Genomic DNA, 26,236 nt, shown 5'->3' with positions numbered 1-26,236 from the left:
CCGATGGAGCCTGGATTCAATGGAGCCCCTTTCGTCCGAGAATACGAAGCAAGGCGCATTACGTCTGCGGCACGAGAATGCGATGCTGTCATTATTCGTAGTTCTTTGTCGGACGGTCAACTCTGCTACGGTATATTGGAAATGCTCCACAAGACCCGAGCCATATAACAACTGTGGTGTATTTTGGCAGATCTGAAGTGGTGCATTTGCACCAGACAGTCGGACCCGCAATATGCCGTGTCAGAATTTTGAGTGAGGCTTGTTCAATCTTGCGGAGGTGCTTCAGGCCTCGTTGACGGTACTGACAACCATGGTCAATCGAAAATGTTTACACACACGGTACTTCCCATGGGTGGAGGCGTAAGAACAGGGACGGTTGCAGAAATGTTGGTGCCATTAGAATGTTAATATAGTGAGAATATAGTCGAGGTAATTGTTGTTTAACCTTTAGATGAAGCGTTGTCTGCTTCTTCTCAATGGATACTAAAGCCAGGTTACTCGAGACCGAGTTGAACATGCAGAAAATCCTCCTTGTTGCCCAAAGAAAATGTGGAATATTTCTCGGATAGTTATTTTCATGCAAATGGAAATACAGCACCCGCCTTTAGCTGATATGGGAAGCGACACACTTGGAATGCTTCAATGTTACCTCATTGCCAATCGGGCCATCTATTCGGCAACATGGCCCCCAATGCTCTGTGACTTGAACACTTCCTGATCTTGGTGGCGGCTGTCACCTGGGAGCAGCCAGGCGACTGGAACAAGTCAAAGACAAACTTTTCCAAACCACCCAACTCAGAAAACGTCATTTTAAGCTCGTAGCTATTTGACCGAAGGGTTTTTAGGTCCTCAAGAGAGGAATAGTTTGGAAGCCCTTGTCGGAGGGTATCAACCTGCGGCGCCGGCCGAATTCCCAGCGTCTTCATTACCCCAGATGCGTGGTCAATCTACCATTCCGGCCATGATATCGTCTTTTGGACGGGTGGTCGCGAAATTTCCGCAATCTCTCGTGGGTGGCCTAGGCAGCCGCGCCAATCCTAGCTGTATCAGGCGGTTCTCTACGTCTCTGAAGATATGTACAGCGTATAAAATGCCATGATGAAGCATGCTATGGCCGTAAATCGTAAACGTTGGCAGGTTATGCTTATTTAGTACAAACTTGCGGGATATCCAGAGCAGAGAGAGAGTGGCCATTATGCCGTTAGCTCTCTTCTGTTTCTTCAACGCCAAATATTATATAGTTCGTCTAATCTATAGGAAAGGAGCTAGCACATCCAAAGTAGATCCCCCACTTCAAGCTTCTTCGTTTGGAGAGATAGTGGTGTAGTTAGCATCCAAAACGGTAGAAACGTATTCCCATGGGCTGCGTGAAAGGCTGCTAGACTTGTATAGATGAAGCTGGGGACCGCGATTCCGCTCGCCCGAGGTAAGCATCATGTAATTCATGTCTTGACACAGACTAAGCAGTTTTGACAGTGATTGTGATTGAGTCACGAATCGATGGCGCCATCCTGAGGTCGCAGCCTCTTTGGGGGCGGACTGCCAAGAACGGATTATTCCGGTGCTTGAGCCAAGTCTGAACCAAGTCTGTCGAGATGGCGACTGATAGTGTTTCGCATCCCTTAACGTACGGCTGAGACCAGTGGATTAGCAGGGGGGATACGCTGGTATAGTACAAGTATAAGACTCTCTTCTCCGCGACTACTCTTGACACGATTGATCCGTAGAATACACCCAAGGGATCATACGAGGTGCCGTTTCAAATGGTGGCCTTGCAATCTTCCCAGGTGACTAGGTCTTCGATCTTTGCCATGCCCCAGCGCAGTTGCTCCCTTCGGTGGTGCCCGGGTTCCATTGGTAACGTTGAGACGAGGTATTCCTGCGACTCCAGGATGTACATGCCTGGTCAATAGTCAATAGACCAGTTGTCCCTATCCACCCAATCAAAGTGTACCAAAATAGCTTAGTCGCCCAGTTGGTTGAACAGAGCTTCGCGCAGACTAGCCTCCAGGAAGGTAACGAAGTCGACAATAGCAGCGGGAAATGGGGCAACATGGAGAGATGCTGTCATGACAGGTGGCCAAAAGGTTGAGGGCTTTATCCAAATGTCCTTTAATGCCTTCCCGGGAACGTCAATCTGCCGTGAATATTTAAGGGCGGCTGGGCCCGCCGGGCAAAAGTCCAGAAAAACAGGCCCGTCTACGATGAGCTGTTGGGACAGAGGCAATTTGAGGAAATCCGTTTCTTTGTCTACTTGCTAGATTTCAACCATGTCTAACAATATTGGCCGCATGACGTAGGAAAGCTCTTCGGGTGGCTTGAAATAGGGTCCAAATACCGGATCATACAACAAGTCTCATGAGCGACGAGTTCGGCCATCTTCAACAGGTTTATCATGGAAGGATTCGATTGGCAAAAACTCGATAACAACCTTCTTTACACCAGTTGTTGAGAATAACCAAGGACCTTTTGTACCAAGGACTGTTATTAGATGAATTGAACTCTTTCTCCAAGCACTTACTAAACCATTGTCACATAATACAAAATATGGCCAACTACAACTTTAATAACGTCACAAACCGTGCAACAATCTCATTTTTTGAAAAGCCTTGTTCAGCCCATGAGTCATTGTGATGTTACACTGCGATTTAGGTGCGATAACTGCCAGTTTATAGTCACAATATCACCCATTTACAATGTTAGCACTAATCACGTGTCACTAGGGTTCAATAGAAGGCCTGGAGCAAAAGAGTCAATTTTAAAGATAATCTCGGAGGGTGTCAAAGGTCCTCGGTTTTCCAAGAGGAAGGAAGGGAACAGCAACCACTATATATACTCCGTATACATGAAAAGAACGTCAGTGCCTAGGGCTCTTGCCCGGTCATGTGCTCAAGTTGTGTAACCAACAGGTCCTTTGTCGGTGAGTTCCCTTTGTTGGGCTTCACTACTGTTGGGCCTTTTCCGTGTAACACAAGATCCCTACCACCACTGCGCCGTCGGGGTACGGAACGTGTTCGTGTAGCAGTGCAAGTCCCCGCTGGACAAGTGGAGGAAGTCCCAGTCATCGATGAAATCTACATCGAAGCCTGCTGCGGCGTAGGCTTCCCTCGACATCTTCTCCATAATGTCCTCGCCATCCACGACGGGACCCCACGGCTTAGGCGCTATAAAAACCGAATCGGACAGCGGGACGCCATTGACCTGGCTAGGGAACGCCGAGTTCAGTGGCAAGAACCTGTTGCCGCTGCTGCTCGGATCCTCTTTCTCCCGAGCATGTAGCCACTTCTTTAACGAGTCCATCGTGGCGATAACGGCGGGAATCCTCACGACGTCCTCGTCCGCAATGCCAGTTTCTTGCTGGAGATTATTCAGCGCTTGCTTTATCTTTTCCGTGCTGTAGGCAGCAGTCTTCTTGGTGGACTCCTCGGCCAAGAATTCGCGGACCGTGGGAACAGTTGAGTTTTGCGCCATGGGCTTGCTGGTTAAGGGCACGTCGCCATGGCCATCTTGGTCCAGCTTGCTAAGCGCTTCATAGCCCATCATTGGATCCAGAATGGCCAGTCGCCAGCCGCGTGACGTCTTGGCGGGTAGGAAGCCGATAATTTCGTCCACATGCTTAACAAAAAGCCACGTCGTGTCAAGCGCTATCGGATCCTGAGTTTCCTGAGCCTGGAGATAGGCCAGCGCTTGCGGTGTCTGCGCGTCTGTAGCGCCAATGACAATCCTGCCCGCGGGGTACTTTTTGCCGTTGAGCGTGTAGGGAGGAATCGACTCTATGTTGCCTCCGGCTTCGAGCGTTCTGTGCTCGAAAAAATCTGGAAACCTGCCAACGCGGACGGCTCCCATCCCCTCTCGTCGGAGATCCCGGAACAGCAAGACTTCAGTCTGCTCGGAAATGCCAACCTGCACCGGCTTTCCTGTCATGTGGATGCGCAAGGTGATTGGTCCTGATGGCCCGGGCATGCTGGCATAGGCTGGCTCCATGACATCCTGAGCCCAGGTGTAGTCTATATCGAGGCGATGGAGCGGCTCCTTAATGCCTGCTTTTTGCATATTCTTCTGGATACCTTGCTCAACTCTTGCCATGGCCTTGGTCATCTGTTCGTCGACAGGCTTTTTGGTAACAAAGACCTTTTCAACGGGTTGAAGGTGATGGTGTGTCAGGACCGGGGCGACGCGCAGCATGACCTTGTCAGACGAGGACCTACTTCCATCCGTGACCTTGAACTCGACCGAAACCCTCCCGTCCCATACACCTGGGCGTCTGGTATCGCGAGCATCGATGCCCAGGGTCAAGCCTTGTCGTAGCTTGTCCGCTGGAATCGGCGTGTCATTCTCGAGATACACCCAACGGTCGTTCTCGACAGGTGGTTGTGACGTCCTGTCGATGAGGTCCTGGATGGTAGTTTCCACGATCCTTCCCGGATAATCAAGAAAGATGCGGACATTTTTGCGAGCCACGGGATCACTAATAGCAATAGTTGCCGTGGCAGAGTCGCTAATGTTGGACATGGGCACTGTGCGCATCGGAGCCATGTTTTGTGGTGCCCATTGGGCGTTTGTTGAAGCATCATCGCAGTCGTAATTATCCCCGCAATGGCGCCTGGTATCCCCTATATTGGGGAGGAAAAGGGCGCCAGAGGTCTCTGACCATGTATCCTTGCCGATGCTATCAGTCTTGCCGCTCAGATCGACCGTGCCGTCACGATTGGTATCGACTCGGAGATCAGCTTTGAAGGGAGCCGTCTGCTCTTCTGGGCGGGTCTGAGGAAGAGCTGCCGTAAGAGGCAAGACGAGGGCCAAACAAGCCAGGCCAAACATGTCGGAAAATGAGTGAAAAGTGAATAGATGAAGTTGGAATTGCTGTTGTCGTTTGACTCTCCTAGCGGTGGCACGAGCAGGACCTTATATATATACTCATTCCGTTAGCTACCGGCTTTTGAATGAGTACCTAGTAATAGGAAGAAGGCCCCGATCAGGGCGTGCATGAATTCGCCAAGCATATCAAACGAGTAATTTCGAAGAATCGCAGAGGTGGTATGAGACAGCAGAATAGGTCGTACCAAGGGTTACCAAGGGTCCCTCCAACTACTCGGCATCCGACATTGACTGTAGAGAAGACTAACTTGCAGCCGTCAACATCTGAAGCAATCCTGACTCGCTCGTATCCTGGTATAGCTGGGTAGGTCCATTCGGAACTGTGTTTTAGTGTGTCAAGAAGGAGCTGTGTCTTGGTAGTATGCATGACTATTAACCATATTTGGCTAGATAACTAATATTTTTACCCTTTAGTGTGTTCCATGAGATTCTGTTCCACATGTAAAACTATGGTAATATGACGGCCTTAACAAACGCGTCAAGTCGTTTCCGACTCTGTGGGGTTTTTTTATATGGTTGAATTAAGCCGCCGGGTGCTCTGGTGACTTGAACGAGGTAAATGATAGGTGGTAGGAATAAAGGTATCCATGACGATAATAATAAATAGCTCAAGGAAGAAGAAAGGCATCAGCTAGCGCGGGGCGCATGATGTTACATTCATCGTTGTAGCAGCTATAAATAAAGCTATATTTTATTCCTTCCCATGCGTTATAGTATAAAAATATATCGCAGGATGTGGCTGTAACACATATAGGCGGCTAAACACAGCCACGAATAGACCTACTCAGCTTCCATGATGGCCTGATAAAGTTCTTGTGCGATCCGCTCTCGTAGTGTTCGGATCAAAGACCTTTGCCGTGACCCAAATAAGTCTATACTAATGGTTCTATAAGAATTCAAGTTGATTTAAATTGCCTCCTAAATCTTTGATTTGGAAGATACGATAGGATTTGGAGGTTTGTACCTGACCCACCAAATAGGGTTCTAGCCAAAACGGACCGATTGATTAGTCTGGTTCTCATATCTCGAGGCTGCGGATTCATTCCGCACGTTACTGTCAAAACACTAGCTGATGAGCTGGCATGATCAAATGCCGACGCAACGGTAGTTCCTGGGTGTTTATCACCTAACCCATTATGCTTCGCATCATGACTCATGTAAGCCCATGTTCATGACACGTCTGCAGTTGGTTTTTCTCTCTCCGCTCGTACGTTCCGTGCCTTATTCCCTTATTCCCGGACCAGGGTCCCTGCTAGTCAGTATCGCTCTTTTGGCCTCCGGGGTCAAGCTGGCCTCTTCCACCCCTGACTGAACTGTTCAAAGTTGCTTTGGACGCCCTCTCCATGCCGTGGATATGGTGACCTCACCGGAGTTCTTGAGCCCTGAATGTAACTGCGCGGGCAGTCACCGCCGAGTCCTTCATTCAAGACTCTTTGCTGGTGGTCATGTTTTGATTTCAGGTGCAAGGACATGACTCGAAGATAAACTAGGTTAGATCTCTGATGTCTCCGCAGTGATACGTAGTCGTACGGTGCGGTCGTAACAGTCACGATAATTACTAGGTCGGATGACAACGTAAGCCCTTGTTATAGGTGTAAGCAAAGCGCTGGGCCGGGCGGGCCAAAATGAAAGGTTCAATATAAATTCGGGCCTTTTAAAGCTGCCAGCATCATTTCTAGAGCTTGTTTTTCTTTTAACAGACTAGCACATGGTTTGTAGCTACGCCGGTAACAACCAGCAAACACCTAGTATTATATGTTATTACGCTTATCAATATTTTTCATAAATAAAGTAGCACAACATACTCGGGGACAGTTTTGCAATCTTGAGTCGCCTAGTCCAATTCTATGTGGCACCAGATGACAAATATGTATTCGACGCAGCGCTATATCCTAACGTTGGTCCACACATCCAGTCCAATTCCAGCCCAACTTGGACTCAAACACAATCCCTGGGCGCCGACACGCATATCCGCCGTATCGTGCCCTCCTCGTCTGCCAATGGCTAGGCTCTCGTCCATTTTAACAGAGATCCTTGTCCACTTCCGCCGTAATCCGAAGCACCGAGTCGTTGTAGTCCTTGTCCACGCCATCTTCGGTGAATATCTCCCATGAAATTCGCTTCAGATGCTGGGGTCCGTTGTATTCACAACGCATTTGCGGCACCAAGACGTCTGATTTTTCAAGGGGGCCGCTAGGCCCTTGGGAGGAGTACTCGCAGGATATCCTCAAGGTGCGAAAGAATGGCTTGCTCTCGAGGGCGCGCAGCAGCACCACCCCCTTTTCTTTGGAGCCTTGAATCTCCATTGGCGTCTCGTCTTCACCCGACCCGAAAAATACCCAGGACTTCTTGTTTGCGACGTCTTCGACAGTGACTTTCTGGTAGTATCTGGCATTGGTGTGGCAGGTCACGGTGATTTGCGCGTCCCCGGGAACAGCAAGGGAGAATGGCTGTTCAATCGTGCGCAGGGCCAGCATGTCTGCCGGCACAGACATGGTCTCATAGATCTGTGTGGTGGTTTGGGTGGTCATTTTGCTCGTGGAAAGACGCGGAAATTAAGTCGGGCGAAACTTGGCATGAAGAGAGAGTTGGTTGTTCCTGAGAGAGCAAACAGGAGAGAGGGCATCTTAATAAATACCACGCGGGCAAGAGTATCTTCCCCATGCTAGGAGAATGCTCACTTACTCACACAACCGGTTATTAGCGGGACAATACAGATGCGGTGCATCACTTTTTCTTATACGAGGTTGCTTTGCATGTAGCAACAGGAAACCTCTAATGAGACTCTGTTTGCTTGGAACTTCTGCTTCAAAGGCCAGTTGGGCATGAGTGAGGTTGCCATGGAGGAAGCAGGAATCCGGAAGGGAGAGATGGTGCATATGAGCCCAACACTGTGAGAGCTGCCGTTGGGCGTAGAATGCACTGCGACGCCCAAGCCACGTCTGTGAGGGAGGCCAGTCGGCAGCCATTGGCCGGCCACGTGTAATTGCATCATGTCCTCTTTACCCGGTGTTTCCTCGAATATTTTTTTGAGATATCAACGAGGAAACTACTTGAATGCCAAGAGGTGTAGTTGTGCAGATCCTCACAGGGGGTGCTTGTCGGGCCGGGAAAGTTGCTTCACATGCACGGGCGCGGGTACAGTATGCAACCATGCAAGTTCGGCGGTATCAAGTATATCGAGTAGTATTCACCGATATCAAAAGTTGGCGGCCTTGGACAGGTGAATGTATGATTCCCACTGTATTGTTGTTCCACATCTGTCAGTTTGCTTAAGCGATGGCACTACACGACTGCAACCTAGACTCTGGTGACTGGAAATGCATCGTCTAGAAACCTGTCCCGATAATGGAAGCATCTTACCCATTGGACCGAGCAGGTTACATCCAGAACAAGTCATGTTGCCGCAGCCATTTCGCTCTACTCGTACGTATTCCGTGGCTAGACCTCCTCAACATGTGAAAGGGAATGTTGCCCAAGGTCAACGTAGCATTGAGTGTAAATAGGAAGCTCTTGGAACATATAGCCCGGCCCAAATCACGTCATTTGTAACAGTAGCAATGATCAGGTCCAATTGTTTCTGTTCCAGATGCATACTACCATCCAGAATATCGCACATGTCAAGGGGATCAAATGTCACCCTACTCCTGGAGTGAGGTAACGCCCGTGCAGGCAACCAACCCAAACCGTCTCCATATTTCATGGGAGTAACAATGTGCTCGTTGCAGAATGCATTGCTCGGTGAAATAGCTCAGGTGTAGAGACTGAAGCGGGTTGAAGGACCCCTATATAGCATTATCACATGAGATGCTAAATATCACCAGATGAAAAAGGTTTCGCTGAAGAGCTCTAAGCGTTTATCACAAAAAGGAGCGACTTGAAAAAATATCAGACTCAGACCCAGTTGAGCGAAGTACAAATATGGCCATGGAGGGCTGGCAGGGTCCCTTGCCATCGGACGTGCTCGAGGTTAATTTGTAAGGGCAAGACCAACGCGAACAATTAAGTGTCCGAGTTCAAAAAAGAATAATTGGGAAATAGTTTTATGGGACGTTTAACGAGACATCAAGGTAAATGTCCTACGGAACTCTGGTGGAAAGCCGTACGAATATTTGCAGCCCTTCCCGCGAGACAAGTACTGATTGCGATGGGGTGTTTGAGAAACACCAGACTCCCAGCCGTAAGGGGTGTAGCGCGGATACTAACACAACGGCGCTTCTATAAGACTGAGCCAGCGCGTAGACAATGCCCCGGTGAGTGAACCGTCATGTGGCCCGGTAGCTCACTTGCCTATTTTGTCTCTACACGATCAAACATGGGCGATTTCACCAGGTACTTGGCTATATTATATTGCCCAATCTCTTGAATAACCATGTCTACTATCGTAGTCATTAGGATAGGATCAAACACTTGGGACGAGTGCGTCAGTTGTCGGACTTTGCTATGTAATGATTGTTATTGTTACGAAAAGCATATGTTTTCATTGCTTTGTAATTCTATCTACTTGTACTCCTTCAACAGTTATTCAAGGCAAAAAACCTAGTAAACTGCATTCGTCAGAAACGCACTGTTTATTTAGTACATATATTTATAGGAAAAGGCTCTTTCTACTAGACTTGAATTGCACATCCGCCCTGTCTCTAGATAGGAACACATACACATTCCTCGCAGTTTGCAACTTGGGAGTGGCCCATTCAGTCATCATTATTAATGGCTTTATTTTTTCCTGCGTAACTTGCTGTAGTATTCGCAACACCATCACGTGGCTATAGGTCCGCGCAAATTTGAAGCCCGGGCGTCACAAGGGGAAATCTTGCAATCAACTACTTTAGTCGGGAGTCCTAGCTGGCATTATATCTGTTTCTTGGAATTCTCATCTAGCCAGTTATTTGAGCTATTTGATATCCATGATTGTTAGTCACGCACCCTATACGTGCCATTTCTTATGAAACAGAGCAAGCCGTGTGCACATGTCTCGCTCTCTCTCAGCCCCTTGCAGCAACCAACGCGGGGCAAGAATGGCCGGCTCCTCGGCTCGATTTGATTTGGAGGCGGCCGGGAAGTGGAGCCGCCAAGTGCGGGGAGACCGGCTTAGCCTCGGCCAACTCGAGCCGCATGTCGTCAAATGTCTGGTTATATGTAAGGCTGACAGCAACCGCGCGACCAGTCCGAACCACTTCCCCCCATCACGTCAAGACAACACTTCCATCTCAACATGGCGGATAATCTAGAGAACCCCGTCCCCTTTTCCGAGCCGCCCTACCTGTGTGGTCTCCCTTCCCCGTACTACACAGAGTCACATCGCCAGTTCCAAAAGGCCTGCCGCCGGTTCCTATGGGACAATTTGCTCAGCAACGCCGCCGAGTGGGAAAAGGAAGGGACCGTTCCTGAACATGTCTTTGCGACCTTCTGCAAGAGCGGCATGCTGCTGCCCAATATGCCGGCCCCGCTGCCCGTAGAATGGCTCAAGGATCTCGGAATCCACGACATCCTGGGCGTCAAGGTCGAGGAGTGGGACTATCTGCACACGGGAATCTACTGCGACGAGGTGCGTCTACACTGCTCGAGGACGATGCTCATGGAGCGCCATGTGACTGATGATGATGGCAGCTGGCCCGCTCCGGCCTAGCCGGCCCAGGAGCCTCACTGACAGCCGGCTTCGCCTTTGGAATCCCGCCCATTGTCAAATGGGGCAGCAAAGAGCTCAAGCAACGCTTCCTCCCCGATTTTCTCACCGGCAGAAAACGCACGTGCATTGCCATCACGGAACCCGACGCGGGCAGCGACGTGGCCAACATCACCACCACGGCGGAGAAGACCGCCGACGGCAAGCACTACATCATCAACGGAGCAAAGAAATGGTAAACCCTCGGCAGAAAATTCAATCTCGTTCAAGTCCCATCTAACATGGCCCAGGATCACGAACGGAATCTGGTCCGACTACACCACCATGGCGGTGCGCACGGGGGGGGCAGGACGCGCCGGGCTCTCCGTCATCATCGTCCCGCTCAAGGGACACCCCGGCGTCACGATGCGCCGCCTCCCCGTCGGCGGCCAAAAAGCCGGCGGCACCACCTACATCGAGCTCGACAACGTCAAGGTCCCCGTGGAGAACCTCCTCGGCAGAGAAGGCGACGGCCTGCGCATCATCCTGACAAACTTCAACCACGAGCGTCTCATCATTGCCGTGGGCGTCACGCGCCAGGCCCGGACCGCGCTCGCCGCCGCCTTTGAGTACTGCCTCAAGCGGGATGCCTTTGGCAAAAAACTCATGGACCAGCCCGTCGTGCGGCACAGGCTGGCCAAGGCCGGCGCCGAGCTGGAGACGATGAACGCCTGGACGGAGCAGCTCCTCTATCAGCTGTGCCACCTCTCGTCGCAGGAGGCCGACTTGAAACTGGGCGGCATTACGGCCCTGGCCAAGGCCAAGTCTGCCATGGTCTTGAACGAGTGTGCCCAGGTGGCCGTGTTACTGTTTGGTGGCAATGGGTTTACGGCCTCGGGACAGGGTGCATTAGTTGAGGGTAAGTTTTTGCTTTTTGCCATGTCGTGGCTGTGGATAGTTTTGTGGTGCCGAATTACTGACCAAGCTGCTTGATAGCTATTTACCGAGATGTTCCTGGTGCTCGGATTCCCGGCGGCTCGGAGGATGTGCTTTTGGACTTGGCCGTGCGTCAACTCGTCAAGATTTATCAGTTTGGAGGGGCGGCTGCGTTGAAGGGCGCCAAAATATAGATTTCTGTTGCGATGCAAACAGCACTTGTAAAAGTAGTACTATACAATACGTTTTTCCTCTGAGATGTAGTAAAACGAGCAGACGATTTTTATTTTTTCTGCCCGACTTTTAGTGCTTGTTGGTGTAAAGAGGGGTCGACGTTGTTCAAATGTTTTGAGTAGCGTGTAGATGGACCCAAGGGTTTTTTCCTGATACAGGTAATGGCAATAAAACTATCCATAAAGGAATAAAGACGTTAATATAAGAGATCAAAAAAGGCCGACTATAACTCTATCCTCCAAGTATGCATGGTTTCCCTCACACACAATACTAAGTGGATTGCTAGCCTCTATACATGACCCTAGCTTTTTAGGTATCTACATATGTAGCTATTCTATAAAGGTCTCTGCTAGGCCATACTATCTGCAGCAAATCAAGTGTGTTTTTTGATGTCTGTGGACAGCATGCCTCTGTAGAAGGTTGACTAGCGCAACCTTGTTAGCCACGCGAGACTCTACATATGCAATAGAACATGGCGGACCATATTAAACTCTCGCCCAACACCATTTTCGAGTTGTTGTAGTTGGCTAGCCGAAACTTTGCATCCACCAGCCACGAGTGGCAGTAGCGGACGTAATAGTAGCCGATTCTGAGTGAACCTTGGGAAAGCAACACTGGCTTTGTGAAGTATAAGTATCACGCATCAGTTGGCAATTTGCACATTTTCCGTGCCCTGCATCCCAGTCTCTTTCCGGGCCTTTGACTTGCCCAAAAACAACCAACGACCTTCTTCTAATTGTCTATAAACTGAGAAAGCCCTTCAAACCTACCTCCTCAAGTACCCGTGTCCAAGTCACCTGACTGCGGTACAAGATGCCTCTGCGATTTCGAGCGTGGCTGCGAGCCAACTCGACCACCGAGACCTCAAAGACATGGGAGACATCTAGGACAGACACCAAAATTGCTCCCACGCCTTCTACACCACGTTCACCGCCGCCGCCGTATGAAGCATGCATGTTTCAAGGAGCCACAGCACCACCCGTTGTGTCTCCGCCACCCATCAGCGACCAAGCGACGCTTCCCCTTCTCCGAGCCAACAACCTAAGGCGTCAAGACGAGACACGGATTCTGAAAATCCTCGACCATGTCCTAAAACACGCGAACGACGGCCTGGCGCGGCGTGGTGACAATGGCAAAACCGCCGCGGCCATCGCAGATGCCGTCCAGGAAGGCTCCATTGCTGCTGCCGTGACCGTCCGCAAGACCTTTGCCGAGACAAGATCGGGGAAGCTCGAAGACGACGTCAGTGAGGGCTGCCGCAAAGTAGCCGACGCAGTCATTGCCGCGACCGCCGCAGCATCGGTGGCGAACAGGCTGAGCACGGCCGGCATTGCCGCCGATTGCATCAGCTTCGCGGCCCAGATGGCTGCGAACAACAAGAAGGGCGAGCTGGTTCCGTTAGCCGTCGCCAATCAACTTGGATTCACGGCCGCGGGTGTGGCTGCAGCCATTAGTGCCCGCATTATCACCGGCAGTCTGTGTCTCGGCGACATCCCTCTACCGTCGCGGTCCCAATTTCTGCTAGAGACTTGAGATCATGGGGATGATGCACGTTGCAGACCACCAGACCCCATGCAGTCTTGTTCCTTCCCCATCTTGTGCATGTGGCTACTTGGACAGCTGGCCCCTATTAAACTAGACTTACATTAATTGGGGCAGGAATAATGCGAATGAATAAACTTTATTCTTTCACGTAATGCCTCAGGCATGTTCTCCTGTTCTTCTATTCTCCTCCACGCCCTTTCATGTCTTTCATGTCTCTCCACCTGTGGACTTGGCCCTTTTCTGTCCAGGAAACGATCACGCTCTCCTGACGTTCTTACATGAACCCTCTCCCTCAGTACATGTCTTTTGGCTCTTCATTCCATCACCACTTGACTTTTGTCGGCCAAAGATCCATGTCCTCACCATGATTGTGACTCTTCCACAGAGCTCGCCTGAACCCGCTCAAGCTTGGCGATGGCTGCCAATGGGTCGTCTATGCATTCTCTTTGAGTAGAGCAACTTGCAATGAAGCCAGTCATCCGCTATAAAGATGGGCGTTTACCTTGGTTCCCTCCTTTTAGCGGCTATATATGGCGCTGACACAGTGAAAGATCTTGGTCGTCAATTCCAGCGCTCACCTCATCTTCAACATCGATGTTGACATCTGCCCGAGAACCACCAAGCCAAACACGCGAGCCTGACAAGTCGAACTCCATTTTATACACCATACTCTTCGGTCCTACGAGTGGCCATTATATATACATGGAGGGAACAGCTGTGCCCAAGCTTTCTACCGGGTCGTGTGTTCAGTCGGTGTAGCTTCGGGGTCCTTTGTTGGCGATGCCCCTTTACTGGGCTTTGCTGTTGTTGGGTTCTAACCGGGTAACAACTAGAGTAGACCTGCTGGACTCCTGGTGAGATTGACGCCATCCTTATTCAGACAACGACAACAATGTGTTGGTGTTGAAGGACTACATAATGGCGTCAGCACCAAGATAGTGGGAGTGGGCAATGCACATCACAGGCCCGATTGTGAGCATGGACGTTAAATGCACCAAAAAGAAAAGACGGCCCGGAGGGCATTAAATTAGGGTAAGGATACTGAACCAAAAAATTCCAAAAAATTCAACCTCAAACTCAAACTGCCCCATGGCCCCCGACTATAATCTTGACGCCGGTCAAGATGCCCGCCACCGTGGCGACGATCGGGGACATTTTGTCCCATATTGTTGGGGTCGAAGCCCTGGGCACAGTTGTCGTTATCGTTGTTGTTGTCGTCGTCGTTATCGTCGTCTTCTTCTTCTTTTTTTTTCTAAAAAAAAACGGTCAGTGTGCGTGTGTGTGTATGTGTGCGTGTGAGGGAGAGGGAGAGAGAGAGAGAGTCGGTTTCTCTGGTCTCGAGGGGAAAAGGCAGTAATATATATAGGAGTAGCCAAAGATCCGATAATAAAACCTGCCCCTTCCCCAAGAATTATTGAGTCAAAAAGTGTCTTCGCGATGCTGGTGGTATAACTACTCTGACACCGCCAGAGTCTCGCCTTCGACGTGGTAGCATTCTTTATGGTCAGATGTATAGTCTCACGAAGGAGATTATAGATGCAGCCCGCACATATTTTAAAACTCCGATCTACGACACCTGGCGTTGGATTCTTAGCTCCGCAATGGCGTACAGAGCATTCGTGGTAAGGCAACGTCGGGCCCCACTCTTTAGCTTGCTAAGTTGTCGCATGTGACAGTCCAAGTGTCGCTTTAACTTTATGAATATGAAGGGTGTTTATTGGATTAAATAGAATACTCCGTTACATTCATGAGTTGCTAAAGAGTTTTGATGCTTGCGTAGAAGGTCAGACGTCTCAGGCTTAATCCGTCTGTCTCTGCGACAAACACTTCGTCCCTGCTTCGTCACAAAAACCATGGTGTGAAGATATTTTTCGCACATGCATGTTTCACTTGATTAAAAAACAAGCAAATAACTCGGGTTTTGGCTTCCTTTTCCACCTACCACCTTGGTCCTTTTTTTAAAATCGTTGCTCTTGTCCGTTTCCTCTCTGATTTGGGTCCTGCATCAAACAGCTTTTGGTTCATGGAACGAGCCCCTTGTGCGATATAACCATCTAGGTCTCTGAGTTATATTTTGGTTGCTCCCTGGTAAGCCGTAGAAAGGCACAGTAGGTGGTACCATTGGTATGCAAGCCGCCGCCACTTGTTTGGTTCATGGAGTCCTAGCGCAAAGCTCGAAGATATCACACCAAGATTAACCAATAATTGATATTGAACAAAGCAATCTTGATTTCTGTGTCAGTTTCCAGGCCGAAATTTGTCTCGATATCGCTTGGAATTCATGCGGCAGTTTCGGTGGCTCGTATCGCTACTCGCTTGAGTCCCCAAGTTTTATAGGCGCACACTTGGTAAGGGTGATAAAACTGTCGGTGCCGTAATACATTCTCTAAGACCAGTTATAGTGGCTCCTGCTTTTACAATGTAGTCCCAACATTGCTGGCCGACTTTTAGAGAAGAGGGGGCACTACCCGGTCTTTGAATAAGTATTTTCCTAGTATCCGGTGAATCACACTATCACGGTAAAGTCTCCTTAAATTGGTATTAACCGCTCATCACATGCTGAAAGGCGCATTCGCGATAAATTTACTTTCTTCTTGATCAGCAAGAACAACAAGCAATCTCTATAACTAATTAGGTTAGTTATAGTTGTTTTTTGCAGTGGCAAGGTAAACTCGATGAAGCCGCGTGGGCGGCTTCGCTGATTTGACGGTACAAGGGCACGACCGAGGTCGGGTGCGACTTGGACGAAGTGATTGTTCACAAGGAGAGTACCCGTCTGTGAGTAAGTGGACAAGCCACGTAGTCTGAGTCAAAATTACGGGACACCTTCATAATACCGGGACAGCCTCACCCGCACTTTTCTATGTAAATTGGTTGTGACGGCCCAGTGACCATGATAATCTAAAATAAGGGGCATCAGGGTCTCGTCATCTTTGCAAGGTGTTTGCAGCGTCTTCCACTTTTTTTTTATAGCTGGAAAGCCACCCCGCTGTATCCAAATAATACGCAATGAGGGCTTCGCCTTCATCATCATTAAGAATAGGTCTTCGGCTTCGAAATGCCATGCTTCCTGATTCAAGTGTCTTACCAGCTGGATCAACGGCTGATTTACTGGCCCTGCAGTTCGCAGCGGCTTGCCGAATCGACACTACGCGTTGCGGTGCATCGGGTGCGAAGGACATGACGAAAAGGGTGAATTTCGAACCCTTGGTATGTGTTGGTATTCGCGTTTGGTGTGGAAGAACGCATGCAAATGGATCGTGGCGGAGTGGTCGACCCAGATTAAGTGGCCTGTCCACTTAGCCACAGACGGCACCTGTGGTAATTTGAACCAAATTTGGTGGTTTTTGCAGGGGTATAGCTATATATGCGGCTTCTATTCTGCCAAAAGGGTTCTGTTCACGTCGTTTATCCTGGTTTCCCAGTCCACTTGATTTCTTGTTCGGATGATTTTGTGTCATGCAGCAATTACGTCGAGTCTGCCTGTTCAATCAAGAGAGGCATACTTATCGGACAGATGGTGATTATATTCTACGTATGGGCAACCCTACGAATTGGGCTGCCTAAAGACACGAGGCTCCAAAGCACCGAATAGTACTATTCAATATCATGCTGTTCCCGCTTTACGAAGTTGCCTCGGCATGGAATCCCATCCTGCAGTTGTTGTAAGAAACGGCCCCACTTTAGGGCTTAGATAGCTCGAGTCAGAACTTCCTTCGGAAGCTCTTACTCTCCTTGTGAATAATCGCTTTATCCAAGTCACACTCGACCTTATTGGTGTCCTTGTACGGTCACAGTTGTGTGCAGTTGTTGACCGACCCGCACTCTAGCCATTTCACCCATGAAACGACTCGAACACAGACTCAACCTTCAGCTTTTGCGCTAGTTTTGGAGCTTCGAGCCGTGGCTAGCGTCATTGTTGATAGATTGTTCCAGGGTCTTCTCAAGATATTCTCCTCGTTTTGGACCATTTCGGTCGTAAAAAATGGATACTGTTTGGCGCCTATTAGCTCCACAGTGGAGACCTAAGTTCGGCTTATGCCACCACACTGGGAATAGGCAAAATGTTAGAATCAGGGGCTTAATTTTGATTGGATACACGCGTTTCATCATTTCCTTACAGATTAGCAACGGCAATTTCACGAAATAGAGATAAATACTGTCGGTAAGCTATCCGCATTTTCGTTTATACGCTCTGCATAGTTCCTGTACATGTGCACTCAGCTTTCAATAAGTTCTCAACGGATAACTGCTGGCGAACTCTTCTTCTCTTCTTCCCGCGGGCCTTGTTTCTTTTACACAAGATGATACCCCCATCCTGGAAAGGCTATGTAGCATCTCCATTTGATGCCTTGATCCTTGTCGAGGCTAGTCTACGTGGATTGCTTTTACATGTCCCTCGGCCAGTTCATTGGTCAGAGTATAATAATATTATCCAGGACGGTAATATTTTTATTTACGAAGAGTATTCATCTGGTATTAAAACCTGGAGTGACGGACTGGATTGGGTTTATTGCCAAGGTAAATTATTGCTATGCAAGATTTCAGCTTTTTTAATATAAACCTTTTCCGCATATTGCAGTAATAATCTCAACGAAGAACAGAATAAGTCTTTTTATTTATATATTAGGTTAGCTAAACTGATATTTTCCCTTCCAGATCTTAGCCAGCATGCGGCCAGTCAGGTTTTAAAGAAAACATTTAGAGTCGCCTATCGTGGTATTATTCACCATATTATCAGCTACGTCAGAGTTATAGACACTGTCTCGGGTCTATTTTGCACTCCGTCGGAAGACTATCTTCTTGGAACTATTATCCCTCGACGCGAACTTATAGAGCAGCTCGACTCTAAAACTTTCTCTATTATAGGTGCGCTTTCTACCAGTGCTACCTAGGGGCAAACAGGTCTAACAGCAAGTAGTGTACAAGGAAATTTAAGAAGTTTGAGGAATAGTAAGTTATTTTTGCTTTTTACTTTTTACCTCTTTCTCCTTGGAAAACCCAAAGGCTTCTTCTATAATTTATATATAATTATATATATAAAGCTAAATAATTATTGTCGCCTTAAATGCTCTCAACCAACTCGTGCAGAGCCACAAACACTAAGGGGAAGCATGTCTCTAGTAGATCGAACCTCCCAGGCTACTCATTTAATTGAGAGAAAGAAGGCCATTGAAACCATTTGTGTTCCTTGCGAAAGTATCTCTTTTTTGAAGAGTTACTGGATTAACACCAATCTTGTTTCGATATCTCAATGATTGGGGCCTCAAACTGAACTTTGGCCTGGTGCTATTCAGGATTCTTAAACCGTTTGCAGCTAGCATGTGCCTTTTTATGGGTCTAAACGTCGACTTTGTAACGGGTCAAGCCGCTTGAACGGCGGCTGTGCCGCCTATTACTAACTCCCCTAGCAGGTTAATTTTAGAAGCTTTTATAGAGGTATATTAGGAAGACATAAAGTGCTATTATAGTATAAACTTCTCTTTTTTTTTAATAGTAAACAGCTTAAGGACTAGCGAGTTGAATCAACTCGCTAGAGGCCTTTCAGACTTCACTTTCGTCGCCAACTAGTTCGTCGGACGTAATGCGCAATAATCAGCACTTAATTACGAACTTAACATTTGTATAGTCACAAACCTCCAGATTGCTAAGTATCGTCGCGGGCTATACCTAGGGCTGTGGACACAGGCTCTGCCGGGCCGAAGCCTCGGACGCCACAGCAGCCTAACGTTGTGTAATTAGATCGGTTTTGCCTAAGCCGCCACACGACGAGCCTCGAGAATATTTTCCTCCTTTCTTCGTTATCTTAGATAGACAATAGTACAGCACCTATATAGTAAAGAAATACTGGCCCAGCTTCTCACGTTATCGAATCGAATAGCAACGTGGGGCATTCAACTTGATAGATTTGTTACATGTCTATGCCTGTCTTAGGAAAAAAAACCACCACCGACACCACCACCATCGCGCTTAAGGATTAAACGTGTTGGCGGCACACACCACCGCAGCACTACTACGCTTGCGATTGGTTGTTGGACAAGCCAAACAGCGATGGTGCAACCGGCATGCTCCCATTATTGCCTACAGTGTAAATGTATAAATGTACTTTGCAATAACTTTATTTGTGGTTTCGGTTCAACGTTACATTTCAGGCCGACCTTGCCGTCCAGGTACTCATTTCAATCCGAAATGGAACTTCCCGGTGGATGACTCCGTGTGTTTCACTCTCCAGAGCTTTACTCAATGTATCGATAGCGTTATCACTCTATAATAAAGTAACTAAATCGCAATTATCTTTGCGTTATAAAACTTATCTAAACCTTCTTACTATAAAACATTATGTAAATACACAGGTGCGGATGCTGATCCTCGAATTATCTGTATAATATGGAATATCGAAGTCTATTATGCCTGAGACTTAGTGCCTCAAATACTTAAATATCCCAAGCGGCACGTTCACGTAAGTTCGAAAGGATTGGTATCCTATAATATCTTTGAATACTAGCTAGAGCAAATTTTCTGCTTAAAGAAACCATAATTTTTAGTTTTTAAAATGTCTTGTGCCCTCGGATATAAGTTACAAATAACTGTTTGGTCTGAGAGGTCGTCTTTAATATTGACAAGCATGGTTGATAATTACGTTTAGCTACAGTCAATCTTATCGCTGTTGATTGACTATGAGAGAGTATTCGACTCTTTTCAGATTAACAAAAAGTTAGATCTGACTCTGCCTTTTATCAGCGACTTCCTGGAGAACAAGAGCTGTAACACGGTGCCGGCAACTCCAGGAAGGTCAAACTTCGGTCTTGAAGCTGACTCGAACATTCCACCCAGTATGCACAAGTCTGAGTGAGCCTGTATATTCGGTTACGATGGGGCTTCTACCGAGATTACTATTGCAACTCCAGAATGTGTTCTCAACTGCAACAAAACCATTCGCATGGGAGATAATCAGGAACGGAAATCGATTGAAGGGTGCGAACCTGCGATGATCGACCTTGGACATAACAGTTGGGACAGCCCAACAGCACGCTCGCATGAGACTATTTTCGTACCAGAGGTAAAGCAGACACTGGCCGGATGCAACCTTCCATCTGGATATAGTTCCCTCTGATACCACATACTAACCCCTCACAGGAGTTAAAACACAGAACCAAGTAGGGGAAGCCGGCGTGCCAAAGAAGGCCTACCATTGGCTCAATATCGGTGGCGTCAGCTCTGCAGCTCCCCGCCCCCGTCCTCGGGCAAATGCACTCCGAAACAATTTCCCGTTTCCGACAGGGGTCACCATCATACTCAATACTACCGCGATGGTAGTGTGGAGCTGCCAGACGACGCAGCCAATGAGTGGGCTGTGCAACTTGAGATAGCCGAGTTAACCCGATTGGCCACGCGCGCCTTGGCTATCGAAAGCAAGAGCCGGCGCATGAATGTCGAAATGCTTGTGTGGCAAAGGGCCCGCGGTCGGGCGAAAGAGATCTTAAAAATCGTTACATGCTACAGCGGCCGCATTGCTACACCGCCAGAGGGGCTTTTTCCAGCTCACGGACATGCTACTTTTCGAAGGCCCTGGCACAAACAGGTATTTGACAAAGGAGGATTTTGACGTGTCTCTCGTAGAAGCGGTGGGCACTGGGTCCATGGACCCTGTCAAGCTTCTCGTGGAGAGGGGCGCCAACGTCAACGAGCAAGCCGGGGAATATCTGGCCCGGATCATATTTGTGAGATTGCTCGAGTGATGGCTCTTGGCGCCGATTGACCCGCATCGCTCCCCAGAGGGCTTTTGCATAAAACGGAACTGCAGGTAAAAGTATTCTGTAATGCGCTACGTGAGGCTTAGTATGGCTCCCACGTTGCCGCGTACGCAGTAAGCTTACGTGGGGAAAAGAAAAGAGGGGGAGCGGCCGTCGATTCGGCGCGAATCGCAAACTTTGTGCGAGGCGCGTTCAGACTGACTAAGAAATGGTGAACTTCAGAAGTTGCAGGCATGTTATCGTCTTCGTCTCAAGGGGCGGGAAGAGCGTCGGAGTGACGGCGCATCTCTGAAGCCCGCAGATTTGACCAGATTCTTTCCTTGTCTGGGCAGTGCGCCATGCTCGCCTCCACCGCAATGGGCCAACATCAAAGTCTACTGAGCTACGTTCGGGTCTGAAGTAACCAGTTGGGTGTACACTGTACATACAGTATGGCAACAGTATTGAGTTCTGAACTCAATATCACCTGACGAGGCTGGGGAGTCGGGACCGGCGGAATCTCTTCCCCCGGTGCAGATTACTTAGTAAGCAGGGTCGCGAGTCCCCCGGCATTAGTCTGCAGTATAGTGAGCGAGTTGATCTATCTTGATATGCCAGGAAAAGGGCCACTTCAGTAGCGGCCGTTGTCAAGATGGGCTTCAAGGTCGGGTTCCCTGGCACAACACATGGAGGACATTTGAAATCACTCTGCTTTCTCCCCCCGGCTCTGGGAACCGGATGCCGGTAAGACCTTAAACTGGGGCTAGAGCCGCGTGGCGGATATTTGACTTCCCAACTCGCTTGCCACAAGCCTTCAATCGTCTTTTCTACCCATGGACACGTCGCGCGTCACAACCCTTCCGACCACCACAACGTTAGCAATAATTTGATTGCATCTCATCGCGAATACATCATGAAGATTAGACAGCGCACAATCTGTCATACGTGTAGAGCAAGGAAGCTTGCTGTATGTTATCCTCTATTCAATCCCCGTCGCAGACAGCCTTGGACTGACGCGCCGGTTTTAGTGCGACGGACGATCGCCATCCTGTTCCCAGTGTCTTAAAAGCAGCCGCGAGTGTGGTGGATATCAATATGACTTGATATTCGCGGATCCACAAACTACGGGCCGAAGGACAGCCGGGAGAAAACGAATTACATTGTCCGAAGTCGCCGTTGAGCCTCGTCTGCCCACTCCGGGTATTGGTCAACCTCTCTCCTGGCCGATGAATGACATTCTGTCGCTGGTCGTTCAAAACTTTATACCCCGGCGCGATGAAACGAATGCAAAGAGCCAGGGTCTCACAGCTCCATCCAGAGTATGTGGCTCTTGGATTGAAGTGGTACCAGACCTCAAGACGTCCGGACCAAACGGTCACGCACTCACGTCTTCTATCAAGGCATTTGCAGTTGCCCTTACAACTTGCAGAAGGCCTCTTGGAGCCCCTATTGTTGATGCCTTGGCGGCGCACGGAACTGCTCTCAGTTCCCTTCAACAAGCCTTGACAAGAGGTCGGAATGAAGGCCCGGATGAGCTGTCAGCCGCAATCATGTTTTTATTCTTATCCGAGGTATGATGACCATGGATATGCGGTACCTACATGGATTCGTGCTTACTGTCGCCCAAAGATAATGGTGCCTGCATGCGGTAGTTACGGAGCTCACATTGGAGGAATTTCGCGTCTGATGCTATCCCGAGGACCAGCTTATTACGCCAACGGGACATCCCATAGAATCTTTATAGGGTGTCGCCCTTCACAGGTTAGTTTTTACACACCAATCTTGTATCGTTTGGGCATAAAGCTGATATTTCCAACAGATCATATGTTTTATATTATACCGCAGGGCGTGTTTTCTGGAGGCAGCTGAGTGGTGCACGATTCCCTTTCAAACCTCACCGGCGGAGCCTCTCCAGGAGCTGATGTCCATAGGGGCGTGCATACCGTCACTGCTCCAAGCTATAGACCAGCTGGAGGCTACTTCAAAGCAGCACGGCCATTTTTCCGCTTGCATCGACAAGCTTTTGGATATCATACGGCGACTGGACTGCTGGCGTTACTCGTACTCGGCAAACTTGAGTTCCACGTATGGGCGTGATTTTGTAGCACCTCCTGCGTCGGAGGATATCTGGTACCCAGATATTACTGTAGCCAACAGCCTGACTCACTACTGGGCTTTTTGGATCATATGTGCGGTATACGCCATCCAACTGGATTCCGGCGGCATTTGGTCAGGGCGATTAGGCGAAGCAAATGTAGTACAGCAAGAAGCCATCAGATCAAAGTCAAATTTGATAATGAGGAGCGTTGAATACCTTACTCAAAAAAAAATGAAACTATTCGGCGCGACCTCCCTGGGCCTTCCGGGCAAGGTTGCATATGAATACTCTCAGCAAGCCGGTGATTTGAATTCCGTGACTTTTTCCAACAAAGTCATCAAAAATATCAGCGAGAAAGGGTATTCCTATCTCAATGCGTTTATCCAATCCGACTTCAAGATATTGCCTCTGTCCACCCCGAGACACCAGAATGGCGACCAACGAGGGAGAACAATCAGCAACTCAACCGCATTACAATTGAAGGCCCAAGAAGAACGGGAAATCAGATGATGCGCATTTTTCCTCCTGGTTTTAACCAGCGAATCTTATCCCTGGCACTGTCTGTCTCGAAAACTTTGGCGGCTTGTGAACCGTGTTCCGAGAAGTGGCCCCAGCTATCGCAGTGCATGAGGATGACAACCTTGGGGTTGATATCGCTAATCAGGCGAATAGCTTGCGTACTGTCCATTGTTATTTGCAGTGGCGGGTCGGATACGGTTGTCCTTGATTGGCGCGGGCTCTTTGATGTACACCATGTCACCAGAGAAGTTTTTCCATTCATCTGGCCAAAATCCGGACTATACAAAACCAACCTAATATATTCTCCCCCAGGCAAGTGTTAACAAGGAGTAGCTATCACTTTAAGGTATACGCCGCTAATGCTTAATATAGTTATCTCCTAAGATAATATTCCAGGAATACCGGGATAGGGCACGAGCTTTTTAGCGCTATTGAGAGTAGTAAGCACTTGTGTAACGGCTTAGGTTCCCAAGGGATAAACTAGTCGTAGTTTATGTTGGCAGAGACACTAGGGGGTCAGTCTAAGCGATTAGTTATTATATTGGTGATAGGTTATAGACTGTAACCAGGTAATTAGAGTTAAAGAGTTATAAGTAAAGCTTAGGTTAATATAATAATTATATTAAAAGCTAAGAAACTAAAGTCTATTTATAAAGTAAATTTAGGGGTCCCTATATACTACAGTCACTAGTTATCGTGTAGGCGAGCATCCTCGATGCTTACTTCCGGACTGTTTTCTGTTCTTGCTCCGCAACCCTGCCCGTGAATAGAAATCATCTCATGGCAGTCTCTGTGCCTTGCATATTTAGCTACGAAAGACTCCCTTCACTGTTCCCAAGTTGGCACAGATGATACCAAGACTGGAAAGCTAACGGTCTTTGATGAGCAAGTCATTCATGCCCACGATGTCGTAATGTTCAGGTAGTACGTGCATCGTCGATGATCCAGATATGCTACAAGTATAGGAGCTCTTACACATGGACATGTTAGTCTGGGTTATCCGTTCAACAGTCGATGATGCTGTTTATCAAGTCTGGACCCATAAGTGTCCAACAACCAAGTAACTTGACTTGGTTGGCTGTAATTGCTTGATGCTTGTCTGCCGAGTACGGTAAGAACGCTCTGTCAACCAAGCAAAGCAACCTGCTTCTACTACCCGACTACAGTGGCAGATTGGGTGCACTGTTTTACAGCTCCCATGTCAAGTCTGGCCCAGGGATAACAAGAACGCTGGCGCATCATCTTCATTTGACGAATCATGCAGCCTGCTTCCCCGCTGTTTACGGGAGATGGCAGTTGTCAAGTATTAAACGCGTGAATAATTCCGGCCAAAGTAATGAACGGTGCGAGTCAAGCGGGATGCTAATAAGGTCAAGGTGGCATGTGGTATAAGCATAGAAATCCCCGTAGCCCCTAATATTATGCTCTAAGTTGATGCTAACTGGTTATTTAGTGATTTGGATGAAAAATTTCGTTAGTTTGTCTTGGGTCACATAAAACTCATGCAGTGTAGTAAGGACTTGCTACTAGAAAATGGCAATTGTGCTTCTTCTCGGGGTTTGTCCACGATATACATGCACCAGGGGATGGCACATTATGCCTTGCGACGCACTGAACCATACCAAACAGCAAAACGCAGGTACACCACAGTAGTCCAAATGGTACCAAGAAGACGGACAGAGAAGTGCGTTTCAGTTTCTGGGCATGTTCGTGAGTCTATCAAACAGAATTAGGCATATTGTCGACACACCGTCACCTGCGTGGCTCAGCACAGACAGTCTGGCAGGCTATAGAAGCCCACCAAGAAGTATGCACCAATGTACTGTATATTGTAGCACGGAGCGCGATAGCCAGGTCCCTGATCTCGCCGAATACCTTTATCAGAGTAGAGGGCCATCTGCTCCTCATCCGCCCAAACCCAGTACCCTACCCGGGAATCACGGGATTGCCGTGAGTGGCAGATTGACTGCATCCCTTACCTCGAGCACGAATAGCATGGTCAATCATGGTGATGCGAAGGGTCTCACATCAGGCACGTCCATGAGTTATATTCAATTCAATGTCTTGTCGTTGGGTCGCCTTTTCCATTTCTGTCTTTCCTTTCTGTTGCGTAATGGCCTTCCTGACCACGCACTCCGTGGATCGATCAACCGGCCGTGTGCCATGCCTCCAATTTCCGAAGCCAATGACAGGCAGAGCTAGCATGGGCACTCGTCATGGTTTCACAGAGGAATGCGCCTTGGGCTCGGACCCAAGCATGACATATTGACTGTCTTCAACGTGCATGTGCGGAGTCACACCAGTTGACCGCTCCTGCGCCCTGGCGATGCTCAACATTCTTGCATTACAAATGCACAATTACATCAACTTTTCGAGAGAACTCATCTGGCTACATTCTAACTGAAACTTGAGCTGACAGTGCAAAAACAGTACTGCCGTCTCTACTTCTTATTCTACAGGCAGGGCAGAAACAGGCATCTACCAGACGTTATCTAGCTTGACTACTAGCATATCCGCGCATAAGCTCTAGCTCCCAAAAGCTACCAATGATCCGTTATATATGGCAGTATTTAGGGTGTATAATCTCAGAAGAGACCCCATGATTGGTCAGCCGGCGTCGTCATGTCAGGAGAGTATTGCACCAGTGCGCCCGATCGGCCTCGGTAGATGCGATGCCACCAGACTGTC

At 48.6% G+C, this 26,236-nt stretch overlaps 5 protein-coding genes across 5 annotated transcripts; 3 read left to right on the top strand and 2 right to left on the bottom strand.

Moving 5' to 3' along the window:
- Positions 1–2,979: 2,979 nt before the first annotated feature.
- On the bottom strand, positions 2,980–4,821 carry MAA_07603 (arginine deiminase type-3; the record flags this gene model as incomplete). Its single annotated transcript, XM_007825601.1, has 1 exon — positions 2,980–4,821. The coding sequence occupies one exon, from the start codon at positions 4,819–4,821 to the stop codon at positions 2,980–2,982; it is 1,842 nt and encodes a 613-aa protein (XP_007823792.1).
- Positions 4,822–6,899: 2,078 nt separating this feature from the next.
- On the bottom strand, positions 6,900–7,409 carry MAA_07602 (uncharacterized protein; the record flags this gene model as incomplete). Its single annotated transcript, XM_007825600.1, has 1 exon — positions 6,900–7,409. The coding sequence occupies one exon, from the start codon at positions 7,407–7,409 to the stop codon at positions 6,900–6,902; it is 510 nt and encodes a 169-aa protein (XP_007823791.1).
- Positions 7,410–10,093: 2,684 nt separating this feature from the next.
- On the top strand, positions 10,094–11,613 carry MAA_07601 (Acyl-CoA dehydrogenase/oxidase; the record flags this gene model as incomplete). Its single annotated transcript, XM_007825599.1, has 4 exons — positions 10,094–10,426; positions 10,489–10,739; positions 10,795–11,402; positions 11,480–11,613. 4 exons carry the CDS (start codon positions 10,094–10,096, stop codon positions 11,611–11,613), a joined length of 1,326 nt encoding a protein of 441 aa, XP_007823790.1.
- Positions 11,614–12,466: 853 nt separating this feature from the next.
- On the top strand, positions 12,467–13,186 carry MAA_07600 (uncharacterized protein; the record flags this gene model as incomplete). Its single annotated transcript, XM_007825598.1, has 1 exon — positions 12,467–13,186. One exon carries the CDS (start codon positions 12,467–12,469, stop codon positions 13,184–13,186), a length of 720 nt encoding a protein of 239 aa, XP_007823789.1.
- An 8,658-nt stretch (positions 13,187–21,844) lies between these two features.
- On the top strand, positions 21,845–23,539 carry MAA_07599 (N-terminal fungal transcription regulatory domain-containing protein; the record flags this gene model as incomplete). Its single annotated transcript, XM_007825597.2, has 4 exons — positions 21,845–21,898; positions 21,960–22,502; positions 22,561–22,692; positions 22,751–23,539. The coding sequence occupies 4 exons, from the start codon at positions 21,845–21,847 to the stop codon at positions 23,537–23,539; spliced, it is 1,518 nt and encodes a 505-aa protein (XP_007823788.2).
- Positions 23,540–26,236: the final 2,697 nt, after the last annotated feature.

The sequence above is a fragment of the Metarhizium robertsii genome, assembly GCF_000187425.2.
Source record: "Metarhizium robertsii ARSEF 23 chromosome Unknown MAA_Scf_14, whole genome shotgun sequence".
Lineage (NCBI taxonomy): Eukaryota > Fungi > Ascomycota > Sordariomycetes > Hypocreales > Clavicipitaceae > Metarhizium > Metarhizium robertsii.
The sequence above is the reverse complement of the archived record's forward strand: the minus strand, read 5'-3'. Positions and strand labels throughout refer to the sequence as shown.